The sequence below is a fragment of the Plecotus auritus genome (assembly GCF_963455305.1).
Source record: "Plecotus auritus genome assembly, chromosome: 6".
NCBI lineage: Eukaryota > Metazoa > Chordata > Mammalia > Chiroptera > Vespertilionidae > Plecotus > Plecotus auritus.
The window spans coordinates 69,420,645-69,434,635 of NC_137773.1; the positions used below are offsets into that span (position 1 = coordinate 69,420,645).

The window sequence follows — 13,991 nt, forward strand, 5'->3', positions numbered from 1 at the left end:
TGACTGCACTGGGCCCCAGTTATGACTGCACTGAACCCCGGTTCCAGGCAAGCCCCTGGGGACCCATGCTCTTGTGGGGGGAGTCTGGACTCTCGGGCGGAGACTCGGGAGCAGGGGAAGGCAGAGCTCTGAATGCGCGCATGTGCGCACAAGAGCAAGGCTGACGGGAAGCCAAGACTGAGACTCCACCCCATCCAAGCTGAGCACAGAGGCTATTGCAATTTGGCAAGTCTAATCCTATAAGGCTGTCTCCAGCACTGAACTTCTCCCAGCATAGACACAGCTGATCCTTACAGCCAACTGGCCTGGAGGTCAATTCTTCCCAGTGATACCAACAACAATCAAGACTTAATTACAACAAGGCTGTACACACAGTCCACAAAGGGGTGCACCAAGAGTGTCCACCTCAGGTTAACTGGGGAGGCAGACCCACTGGGCCATATTGGAAACCTAGCACACAAATCTACCTTACCAACTCAGGGAAGCAATGAAAATGCGGCGTCAAAGAATCAGATCACAAACGAAAGAAATGGAGGAAAACAAACGACTGGATATAGAATTCAAAACCACGGTTATAAGGCTTTTCAAGAATATCCTAGAAAAGGCCGATAAATATAACGAGACCCTCAAAGATATGAAAAAGGACCAACTAGAAATTAAACATACACTGACTGAAATAAAAAATATTATACAGAGACCCAAAAACAGACTAGAGGAACACAAAAATCAAGTCAAAGAATTGAAATACAAAGAAGCAAAAAACACTCAACCGAAAAAGCAAAAAGCAAAAAAAAAATCCAAAAAGTCGAAGATGGTGTAAGAAGACTCTGGGACAACTTCAAGCGTACCAACATCAGAATTATGGGGGTGCCAGAAGAAGAGAGAGAGCAAGATACTGAAAACATATTTGAAGAAATAATGACCGAAAAGTTCCCCCACCTGGTGAAAGAAATAGACTTACAAGTCCAGGAAGTGCACAGAACCCCAAACAAAAGGAATCCAAAGAGGACCACACCAAGACACATCATAATTAAAATGCCAAGAGCAAAAGACAAAGAGAAAATATTAAAAGCAGCAAGAGAAAAACAGTTAGTTACCTACAAGGGAGCACCCATACGACTGTCAGCTGATTTCTCAACAGAAACTATGCAGGCCAGATGGGAGTGGCAAGAAATTTTCAATGTGATGAATAGCAAGAACCTACAACCAAGATTACTCTACCCAGCAAAGCTATCATTCAGAATTGAAGGGCAGATAAAGAGCTTCACAGATAAAAAAAAGCTAAAGGAGTTCATCACCACCAAACCAGTATTATATGAAATGCTGAAAGGTATTCTTAAAGAAGAGGAAGAAGAAAAAAGTAAAGATAAAAATTATGAACAACAAATATATATCCATCAACAAGTGAACCTAAAAATCAAGTGAATTAAAAACCTGAGGAACAGAATAATCTGGTGAATATAATAGAATCAGGGGCATAGAAAGGGAGTGGACTGATAATTCTCAGGGGGAAAGCGGTATGGGGGGTTCAGGAAGAGACTGGACAAAAATCATACACCTATGGATGAGGACAGTGCGGGGGAGGTAAGGGCAGAAGGTGGGGTGGGAACTGGGTGGAGGGGAACTATGGGGGGAAAAAGGAGAAACAATTGTAATAATCTGAATAAAGATTTATTTAAAAAAATTTAATTTCTAGAAAAAAAAAAGTCATCTGCTAAATATGTGTTTTTCACAACCATCTCAAATGATTTTTCTTGACTTTCAAGTTTTTTTATTGTAATTACTAGGTGAGTTGTAAAAATCCCTAAAACTGTAGTCAGTCTCCTTAATTTGAATGGGGAGTATAGAGAGAAGGAGTACTATACTATATGCTTAGGCTATGGCTGACCCTGATTTGCCTGGTGACATTCAGTCACCCTACATCTCAGTTATTTTATTTCAGTGTCAATCTGGTCCCTTCCATATTTAAAATTCTATGTGTCTATGATTTGTTCATTGAGTACTTACATGACCACTTTTCTAAGAGCTCAGTTTGGCCTTTCAAAAAACTTGGTAATTATTTTTTATTATCAAACTATAGTTGACAGTCAATACTATTTTGGTTTCAGGTGTACAACATAATGATTCCACATTTATAAACTTTATGAAATGATCACCATGGTAAGTCTAGTAACCATTTGTCACAGTACAAAGTTATTATAATACTAGAGGCCCAATGCACAAAATTCGTGCAAGTGGCTTGGCCCTGGCCTCTGCAGCGGCTGCCTCTGCCTCGCCCCACCACTGCAGCTTCGTCGGAAAGGTCATCCGGAAGGATGTCTGGTCTAATTAGCATATTACACTTTTATTATTATAGATTATTGAATATATTTCCTAGGCTATACATTACATCCCCCTGACCTGCTGACTTTATAGTTATAATAAGAAGCTTGCACCTCTTATTCCCCTTTACCTTTTCACCCCTGCCATCATTCCCCTCCCCTCTGGCAGTGTTATAAATGCAACACTAACCAATTTGTAGACAAAGTTAGTTTAAGCATCTGTTATTACTGACCTTTAAATAAAGTAACAGGTTATATAACATTTCTATGTAAATAAATAATGTAAAATATATGTAAATAGTCCCCAAAGACTATTTAATAATCTATTATTAAATTAAAAAATTATATAACATTTATATAAAAATTGGCTATATACAATTTATATGTAAATAGTTCCTAAGGACTGTTCATTTATTTGAAGATCAACAACAACAGATGTTTAAACTAACTTTATCTCTGAGTTGCCTAGTGTTGCATTTATTATAACACTCTTAATATGCAAATGTTCACTCCACCTTTTATTTTAATATCAACAGAAATATTTTAAATTATATTTTATTCTTGATGATGTCATGATGGCAACACTTTAGCTCAAACATTTGATATTGCTGAATTCTATATATTACACTATACATTGTTATTTTTGAAGAGTCAACATAGATGTTTCCATAAATGTAAACTCTATATCTATCCCTGAATATCTTTGTCTTGATTTACTTCCTGAAATGTAATTAGAATTGTGTGGTATTTACAAGTCAAACTGATTATTAGTATTAATGTAATGATCAAAATTCAATCACTTTTTATTTATATTGCTGATTAAAATAACACTATTTAATATATAAAATCACTAAGTAACATATAACTATCAGTAGAGACTCAAAGGTTAAGAATAATCATATTATAAAAGGATTGAGTAGTGATTATTGTATTTTTATTTCTGTAAAAACTTGAGGTAATTAGTGAATGAGGTTAATTTGTTGTGCTTTTCATAATTGGCTGTTCCATAACCTAGGCCAATAATATTAAACGTACAAAAATATTGACTTATGTCCAATTACTTCACACACTCATTCCTTCTTGCACAGCATGAAGATTAATGCTTTTTACAACTAATAATATTGGTCAACTACTACCTAAAAAATGCTCACAGACAATAAATGAATATAAATGAATTATGTTGCTCCTATCCACAGTGTTTGGCCCCAAATTAAATCTTGCCAGAAGTAGAATTTCTTCATAACATTTAAGAAAATCACTACCTGGCTAAGTTCATATTACTAAAATAAAAAATTGAAAACCTCTTCCTACCCAGAATTACATTAAAAAAGGCAAAATTCTCCAGTAATGAAAATGTTTTTAAAAACTTTAGTGAATTCAATTTTATGAGAGATTTAAATTCAATAATTTAAAGATATACTACTTATAAATATTGAACTTATTTTTAACTAGTTTTCTTCTATTTTGCCCTTAGCATATATTAATATTAAAACAAATATTTGAAATAGAATTTAGTTTTGTTTAACTTAAAGATCATTACTTACCAGTGCCTTTATAGTATTTTGTACAGTTACCATATTCAATATCCTCCTTTTTAATATCAAATTGAGGCAAGGCAATTTTTTCTAACTGAACAGGATCCCCTGACTGCCAGATAAATCGTAAATCATCAGTTGTGTAACCAACTATAAACAAAAATAAATAAAAATATTAGTTTGAAATGCAATTATCAATGCTTTCTTAGTATTTTAATAATTCAAATATTCAACACCAAAATGATAAGAAGAGACATGAAATTGTTATTAAAGTTAGGTATAGCCACTGATGAAAATATTAACACAAAAGTTAAAGGTAGTTGTCTTAAAGAAAGAATATGTTAAAATAATCAGCATATTATAAATAAAATCCTAGGGTCATATACATTATGTGAGAATTCTGAAATGTCATCAATAAGAAAAAGTAATAAATAAGTGGTACTAGCTTTCGAATCATGCAATATACTACCTGGAAAATTTAAAATAAATATAAGCACCAAAACATTTTTAAGAAGTAAGTACAAATTTCCCTAAAGGGGTTGCATTGCCACAGGAGAGCAATAAAACAATCCCATTACTGCCCCCCCCCCACCCCAACCCGGCCCAGTGGCCATCATTATGGCATACTGAAGCACACATTCTGGGCTTAAGTAATGTGGCCACAACTCAGGGATCACATGGGCTTTTACAGCATATAGTAACCTACCGTTCAACTCTAAAGTGCATATATTTTTTAAATCAATATTTTATTTCGTCTGATAATAGAATGGAATATAAATACATAGTTGAATTTTTAAATGAAAATACACAAGCACACATATGTATGATACATACACCAACATGGACATATATACACTAACATCTGAAAAATCTTATTTTATAGTTAGAAAGCAATAAATATTCAAATTTAAGATCCAGATTTAGTAACTTAAAAAAAAACAGCTAATAATCATTAATTTTAAAACATATCATTCAATAAGCATATGCTTGCATACAAGGTTATTATTGTTTATTCTCCACAGAAACAGGTTATGGTAAACAACTAATCAGGTTAAAGATTCCTTCTATTAGTGTTAATATTTTGAGTTTTATTTTCAAAAGTCAAGCATTATAGCAAATTAATATTTTTAGAGGTAACCATTTCAATTAGTGCACCTATTTCATGTTTTATGATATGAAATCTATCTGATCGTAGAAACATAGAAAATCAAATTTTGTAAAAAAATAATGTTTATACACCCATAGAAAAATGAATGCTTGGTAGAATTTAAATAATATTTTTGAATGTTATTCAAATTTTCTGCTCTAAAAATGTGGTTTTAACATCAGAAAATTATTAGGAACAGCATTTTCTCCTTCACCTTGCCTACATTACTAATTCAAATGAAGATGGCAACTGGAATAAGTTAGAAGTGAACACCTACATCAATTTAACTGTAATACAAAATTAGTATTATACCAAAAGGATTTGTTTTAGTACAAATTAAAATAATAAAAGACTAATGATAATCTCCTTAAATAAATTATCCTAATAACTATTTGTAATAAAAAGCCTTAGATTTTACCATTGCTATCTAAGTTATTAGTAGAATGCATTGCTTAGAAATTTTAAATATTTTTATTCCTATAGTCATTTAGGGTTTCATTTTACATACAGCTCTCAAGTTGCATTTTGCAGCGTTGTGTATCCATGGGAAACAAGGTCAAGTCCAATGGGCATGAAAGAGTAATAGATAACCTAAAAGTAGAAACAGAGGTCGTAGAAGTCATTTAACATAATTCTCCCTGATATGCTGATTTTAAAAAGAAAATATAAATGTACAAATATTAAAGATCAAAGAGTACCTCATGCTGACAAGGACATCTCCATCCCGAAAAATAAAGAGGAGGATATTCTCCTGGGTTACATCATGAAAATTGGCACTTTTTTCATTTGCAAAAAACAAATCAGGTTTCCACAGACACTTGTACATTGTGGGATCCACTGTCAGGGCATCTGAGCCCCGAAAATCACTGGGGAGCTTCAGCCTGGGATCGTTCCATTTTTGTCTCAGGAAGATATTAACTCTGTAATCCTAGGAGAAGAAAAAAAGGTGTGCAGGAGTGTGTTTATTGCCAATTTTAAGAATATATTCAGTGCCGGATTTAAAAAGGCTTCAATGATTAGCAGCAGAAATATTTTTTCTCTTCCAACATTAACCAGGATTAAAACAGCTCAGTCACTAAATACAAAGAGCTTCATCAGCAGTACAAAAAGACCCTTGTGTCTATTTAATTACTCTCTACAGACATTTCCGCAGCATTTGCTAGCTCACACGTCAGAGTATAACTTTACCAATAATTGCTTTACCTTTATATAAATACAAAATACCAGTTGGTTAGGAATCGTTATCATAAAAGCATGGGAACTGCTACACATAACCATTATGCTTCCCAAAAACCGTAATAAAATTTAGTTAATAATAGACAAGAAGCCAAAGGAAAATATTTCTTCTTGTCTTTTACTAAGTACTAGTAGCAAACTATAAAAATAATATATGTATATAACCATGTACATTATATAACACATTATATATGTTCCTCAAAAGGAAAAAGAAAAACTATCAGACATGTAAATGATTACAGAGAAAATGAGATAATCAAATAAGATTTGGATTATGCAAAACAGATAAAAGCACATGCAAAATATTATGTTATATTCAACTATGGTAGAAAAATGTTTTTAAATCTACTAAGTATTAGCTAATTAGACTTCAGGGTTTTTGTGGGGTTTTTTTTTTTTTTTTGGTCCATCTCCAAATGTTTTAATTTTAAAACTTTGTAAAAATTGAATTATATAAAAAATTTTGAATTATATCAAGAGACATAGATTTTAAGAATATGTAAACTTAGGAACTATTTAATAACTTAATACATTTTATATTTGTCATTGAAATAGGGTTTTGGCACAAATTGGGTTGTTAGTATATATAGTCAAACTCAGCATTGAGGCATCAAACTCAGGTCTTTTGATTTTAATTTATATATATATATATATTTTAAATACATTTTATTGATTTTTTACAGAGAGGAAAGGAGAGGGATAGAGAGTTAGAAACATCGATGAGAGAGAAACATCGATCAGCTGCCTCCTGCACACCCCCAACTGGGTATGTGCCCACAACCAAGGTACATGCCCTTGACCGGAATCGAACCTGGGACCCTTCAGTCCGCAGGCCGATGCTCTATCCACTGAGCCAAACCGGTTAGGGCTATATATTTTTTTAAAAATACATTTTATTTTATTTTGGAGAGATAGGAAGGGAGAGGGAGAGAGAAAATGAAACATTGATGTGAGGGAGAAATATTGACTGGTTGCCTCACGCACACACCCCGACCAGGGAACAACCGGAAACCTGGTTATGTGCTCTGACCAGGAATCCACTCGGCAACCCTTCGGTACATGTGACAACACTCAACCACTGAGCCACACTAGCCAGGGCACGATTTTAATTTTATATAGTGAGCTCAGAATGTGAACAAAAATGTTCTAGGTATAGACTGTATTGGGCTTCAGCTTCCTTACTGGTATTTTAAATCACCCAAAATTCATAAAATACTATTCTATCTATCCATAGCCTTTAACATAATCAAAATGAATTAGGTCATAAACTTCAAATCCAAATAATTAAATAAAAAGAGATGATAGTTCATCTTATCCTATACAATAAAGAGGTAATATGCAAATTAGCGCTCATGCCATCATAAGATGGCTGCCTACCACCAGGCTGGCATGGGGGTTAGTGACGAACAACCAAATGACTGAGCAAGCAGGCTGTGTGGGGCGACCAGGCCTGCAGGGGGGCCATGAGGGGTGACCAGGCCAGCAACAGGGGCAGTTGGGATGATCAGGCCAGCAGCGGGGGCAGTTGGGGGTGACCAGGCTGGCAGGGGGGCAGTAAGTGGTGACCAGGCTGAAAGGGGGGCAGTTAGAGGCTACCAGGCCACCAGGGGGTGGCAGTTAGGGGTGATCAGGCTGGTGTGGGGGGCAATTGGGGGCAACCAGGCCAACAGGGGGGGCAGTTGGGGGCGATTAGGCTGGCAGGGTGGGCAGTTAGGGTCAGTCAGGCTGTCATGCAGAGGCAGTGAGGGGCTATCAGGCCAGCAGGGCGGTGGGGGGGAGGGCAGTTAGGGGGACCAGGCAGGCAGGCAGGTGAGTGATTAGGAGCCAGTGGTCCCTGATTGTGAGAGGGATGTCCGACTGCCAGTTTAGACCCGATCCCCAGGATATCTCCTGAGGGGTCCTGGATTGGAGAGGGTGCAAGCTGGGCTGAGGGGACCCCCCCCTCGTGCACAAATTTCGTGCACGTGGCCTCTAGAATTAAATAAGACCTAATATATTTCTATCTATGGAAAGGTATATAACATATATACACACACTTTATAAATGTATAACAAAATTAAGCATAAGCAATAAGTAATGACTCTAGAAAAGCTTGGGAAATTTACTTTCTCATATGATCTTTGGACAGGGTATAGTAATTAGAGAAAGTAAGGCACATAATAACAGCAAACATTTACCAAATTATAGATAGTAAAGTAATATTTAATTTACCTACATTTTACAGCTACTATAAACTTGATGTTTATCAAAACTTCAACATATGAATTGATTTTTAAAAGCCATAAGCAGATGGTTTTGGAGTGCCAAAGTCAAATACATTAAGGATTACATAAGCTAACACTGAACATATCTGCACCACTGGGGTGGTGGGGGGGAAGGTAATATTTTCCCAATCAAATTACCATGGAATCAAAGAGAGAGTTAAAAAAACAAAACACCTAAAACCCTAGAAAATGGAAACCTCCCATGCACAGCTACATGAAATTTTTTTTTCAAAATATACAAATATTTTAATATTCATAATGGAACTTAAGTGATTACTTCATATCTGACTTTGATTGTGACAACTACAGAAATTAACTCAAATATGTCCAAGACAAAGGCTTATCTCTCCCACATAGTAAGCCTTCCAGTAGACATGATGGTGCTTCCTGATAAATGTTTCTATCCATGTCATGCAAACATGCATGGCCTACCACTTGTGAAGACTCATTAGTTTCAATCATCTATACTAATAAAAGGATAATATGCTAATTAGAGCGGGTCGACGGGACATATTCCGGACGTCTGACTTTCTTCCAGACAAAGCCATGGTGGCAGGGGCCGAGGCAGAGGCAGTTAGGGGCGATCAGGCTGGCGGGGGAGCAAGCAGTTAGGGGTGAGATCAGGCCAGCGAGTGGGAGCAAGCAGTTAGGGGCGAGATCAGGCCACTGCAGGGGAGCAAGCAGTTAGGGGGCAATCAGGCCAGCAGGGGAGGGCAGTTGGGGGTGATCAGACCGGCAGGGGAGGGCAATTGGAGTTGATCAGGCTGGCAGGGGAGGGCAGTTGGGGGTGATCAGGTTGGCAGAAGAGGGCAGTTGGGGGCGATCAGGCTGGCAGGGGAGGGCAGGAGGGAGCAATCAGGCCGGCAGGGGAGTAGTTAGGCAGTGATCAGGCTGGCAGGGGAGCAGTTAGGGGGCGATCAGGCTGGAAGGCAGAGACAGTTAGGGGAAATTAGGCAGGCAGGCAGAGGCGGTTAGGGGCGATCAGGCAGGCAGGCAGGCGAGTGGTTAGGAGCCAGCAGTCCCACAGGGATCGGGCCTAAACCGACAGTTGGACATCCCCCAAGGGGTCCTGGATTGGAGAGGTTGCAGGCTGGGCTGAGGGACCCCCCCCCCCTCGTGCAGCAGGCCTTTAGTCTATATATATAAAAGCCTAAGCGACTGAACAATCTAATGACCTGTCAACCAGTCGCTATGACATGCACTGACCACCAGGTGGCAGACGCTCAATGCACTCACTCGCCAACACTCCCCAGCATTCCACTGTAATTTGACAGTCTGTTGGTCAGGGCGCTCCCACAGCGGGAGCGCCGCTCAGCTGACCGATGGGTGCCAGACTTCAATCTCACGGCTGGCGAGTGCAGCTGCAGCAGCGTAAGCCTCTTCTGCCTCTGAGGCAGCGTTACCAAGTGGCAGGCTCAGTGCGGCTGGGATGAGCCAGAGCAGCACCCAGCCTGAGCTCGGACTCCTCCCCAGCTGCCTGCCACTTTGCCCACTACTACATCACTCGAGGGATGTCGGACTGCCGATTTTGACCCGCCTGCGGGGATCGGGCCGAAACTGGCAGTCCGACATCCCCTGAGGGGTCCCGGATTGCGAGAGGGTGCAGACCAGGCTGAGGGACCCCATTGGTGCATGAATCTGTGCACTGGGCCTCTAGTTTTCTTATAAAATACCAATTATGTTGCCTCAGTGAATGCACATGGCTGGTGCCCACTTGACATTACTTTGAGCACTCAACAGTAGTCAATTTCAAATTATTTGCTAAAAATAATTTGTGATGATTTGTCAAAATGATTGGAATTCTAAAAGTATATACACTAAAAACTATTTTTATCATCCTCTCTATGGACCTTGTCTTATTAAGAAAAATCATCAAAATTACATCTTTAAACTGTAATATTTAAAATATGCATTCACAATATTATAACTTGATATCAAGGGTCAGTATAAAAAATAAATGAGCCCAGTTGGTGTGGCTCAGCAGTTGAGCATCAACCTATAAACCAGGAGGTCAAGGTTCTATTCCTGGTCAGGGCACATGCCTGGGTTACGGGCTCAATTCCAGGTGCCAGGCCTGCATGAGGCAGCCGATCAATGATTCTCTCTCATCATTGATATTTCTATCTCTTTCTCCCTTTCCCTTCCTCTCTGAAATCAATAAAAATATATATTAAAAAAATAAAAAATAAGAAAATAACTAGATGAGGTTGCCCATGTATTTTTTATAAGCTTGTTATTAAAGCCATAGCCCCTTATTTTGGTCAATGCCCACTATATGAAAATACTCAAGATGAATTCTTCTATCTTTATTTAAGTTCTCATTTGTTTATATGTATATTAGAGGGCCAGTGCATGAAATTCGTGAGGGGGTGTGTGTCCCTCAGCCCAGCCTGCACCCTCTCCAATCTGGGTCCCCTCGAGGGATGTCCGACTGCCCGTTTAGGCCCGATCCCTATCGGGATCGGGCCTAAACGGGCAGTCGGACATCCCTCTCACAATCCAGGACTGCTGGCTCCCAACTGCTCACCTGCCTGCCTTCCTGATTGCCCCTAACCACTTCTTTTTTTTTTCTTTTTTCACTTTTTTTTAAATTTATTTTTTAATATTTTTTTATTGTTTAAAGTATTACATATATCTCCTTTATTTTTCCCCATTGACCTTCCCCAAGACTCCCCTAGTCCCTGTTGCGTGCTCTCATCCCACCCCCCCCAGTGTCTTGTGTCCATTGGTGTGCTTATATGCATGCATACAAGTCCTTTGGTTGATCTATTTCCCTACCACCCCTACACTCCCCAGCATTCCGCTGTAATTTGACAGTCTGTTAGGTGCTTTAGTGCCTCTGAATCTATCATTTTATTCATCAGGTTATAATGTTCTTTATTTTCCATAAGTGAGTGAGACCATGTGGTATTTTTCTTTCACTGCCTGGCTTATGTCACTTAACATAATGCTCTCCAGGTCCATCCATGCTGCTGCAAATGGTAATAATTCCTTCTTTTTTATAGCAGCATAATATTCAATTCTGTGGATGTACCATAGTTTTCTAATCCACTCATCTGCTGATGGACATTTAGGCTGTTTTCAAATCTTAGCTATGATCAATTGTGTTGCTATGAACATAGGGGTGCAAATATCCTTTGTAATTGGTGTTTCTAGTTTCTTGGGATATATTCCTAGAAGTGGGATTACTGGGTCAAATGGGAGCTCCATTTTTAGTTTTCTGAGGAAACTCCATACTGTTCTCCACAGTGGCTGCACCAGTCTGCATTCCCACCAGCAGTGCACAAGGGTTCCTTTTTCTCTGCATCCTCGCCAACACTTGTCGTTTGTTGATTTGTTGATGATTGCCATTCTGACAGTTGTGAGATGGTACCACATTGTCGTTTTGATTTGCATCTCTCAGATAATTAGTGACTTTGAGCATGTTTTCATATGTCTCTTGGCCTTCCTTCTGTCTTCTTTCGAAAAGATTCTATTTAGGTCTGTTGCCCATTTTTTTATTGGACCATTTATCTTCCTTTTATTAAGTTGTATAAGTTCCCAGTAGATGTTGGAAATTAAACCATTATCAGTGATAACTTTGCAAATATGTTCTCCCATACAGTGGGGTTTCTTGTTGTTTTGTTGATGGTTTCCTTTGCTGTGCAAAAGCTTTTTATTTTTATGTAGTCCCATTTGTTTATTTTCTCTTTAGCTTCCATTGCCTTAGGAGCCGTATCGGTGAAGAAATTGCTTCGGCATGTGTCTGAGATTTCGCTGCCTGTGGATTCCTCTAGTATTTTTATGGTTTCTCATTTCATGTTTAAGTCCTGTATCCATTTTGAGTTTATTTTTGTGTATGGTGTAAGTTGGTTGTCTAGTTTCATTTTTTTGCATATATCTGTCCAATTTTCCCAACACCATTTATTGAAGAGACTGTCTTGACATTGTATGTTCATGCCTCCTTTGTCAAATATTAATTGAGCATAATGGTTTGGGTCGATATCTGGATTCTCTATTCTATTCCATTGGTCTATATGTCTGTTCTTGTGCCAGTACCAGGCTGTTTTGAGAACAGTGGCTTTCTAGTACAGCTTGAAATCTGGTATTGAGATTTCACCTACTTTGCTCTTCTTTTTCAGGATTGCTGTGGCTATTCAGGGTCTTTTTTTATTACAGATGAATTTTTGGAGAGTTCTTTCTAGGTCTGTGAAATATGCCATTGGTATTTTAATGGGGGGTGCATTGAATCTATAGATTGCTTTGGGTAGTATGGACATTTTAATGATGTTGATTCTCCCAATCCATGAACATGGTATGTTCTTCCATCTGTTTACGTCTTCCTCTATCTCTTTTTTCAGTGTCCTGTAGTTTTCTGCATATAGGTCTTTTACCTCCTTAGTTAAGTTTATTCCTAGGTATCTTAATTTTTTTGGTGCGATGGTACATGGGATTGCTTTTTTAGTCTCTCTTTTTGTAAGTTCACTGTTGGTGTATAGAAATGCCATAGATTTCTTGGCATTAATTTTGTATCCTGCTACATTGCTGAATTCATTTATTAAGTCTAATAGGTTTTTGATGGAGTCTTTCGGGTTTTTTAGGTACAATATCATGTCATCTGCAAATAAGGACAGCTTTACTTCTTTTTTTCCAATTTGGATGCCTTTTATTTCTTCTTCTTGTCTAATTGCAATGGCTAATACTTCCAGTACTATGTCAAACAGGAGTGGTGAGAGTGGGCATCCCTGTCTTGTTCCTGTTCTTAGGGGAAATGGTTTTGGTTTTTACCAATTGAGTATGATGTTAGCTGTGGGTTTATCATATATAGCTTTTATTATGTTGAGGTATGATCCTTCTATTCCCACCTTGTATAGAGTTTTTATCAAGAAAGGGTATTGGATTTTGTCAAATGCTTTTTCTGCATCAATTGATATGACTATGTGATTTTTGTCTCTCAATTTGTTTATGTGATGTATCACGTTTATTGATTTGGGAATATTGTACCATCCTTGCATCCCCGGGATAAATCCTACTTGGTCATGGTGTATGATCTTTCTGATGTACTGCTGGGTCCGATGTGCTAGAATTTTGTTGAGGATTTTGGCATCTATGTTCATGAGGGATATTGGCCTGTAATTCTCTTTCATTGTGTTGTCTTTATCTGGTTTGGGTATTAGGGTGATGCTGGCTTCATAGAAGGAGCTTGGAAGTGTTCCTTCCTCTTGAATTTTTTGGGATAATCTGAGGAGGATAGGTTTTAGTTCTTCCTTGAATGTTTGGTAAAACTCCCCTGTGAAGCCATCTGGCCCCAGGCTTTTGTTTGCTGGAAGCTTTTTGATGACTGCTTCAATTTCTTCCATAGTTATTGGCCTATTGAGATGTTTAGGTTCTTCCTGATTGAGTTTTGGAAGGTTATATTTTTGTAGGTATATATTATTTCCTCCAGGTTGTCCAGTTTGTTGGAATAGAGTTGTTCATAGTATTTTTTAATAACCCTTTGTATTTTGGT

At 38.0% G+C, this 13,991-nt stretch overlaps 1 protein-coding gene across 2 annotated transcripts in view; it reads right to left on the reverse strand.

Annotated features, from left to right (window-relative positions):
- Positions 1–13,991, reverse strand: part of GLRB (glycine receptor beta) — a 74,061-nt gene that overhangs the window by 20,958 nt on the left and 39,112 nt on the right. For both annotated transcript variants that reach the window (XM_080674267.1, XM_080674268.1), the window contains 3 exons: positions 5,702–5,931; positions 5,512–5,594; positions 3,866–4,006 (listed from right to left, as the gene is read on the reverse strand). In XM_080674267.1, coding sequence (XP_080530393.1) covers positions 3,866–4,006; positions 5,512–5,594; positions 5,702–5,931 — 454 coding nt within the window. The remainder of the gene's footprint in view (positions 1–3,865; positions 4,007–5,511; positions 5,595–5,701; positions 5,932–13,991) is intronic.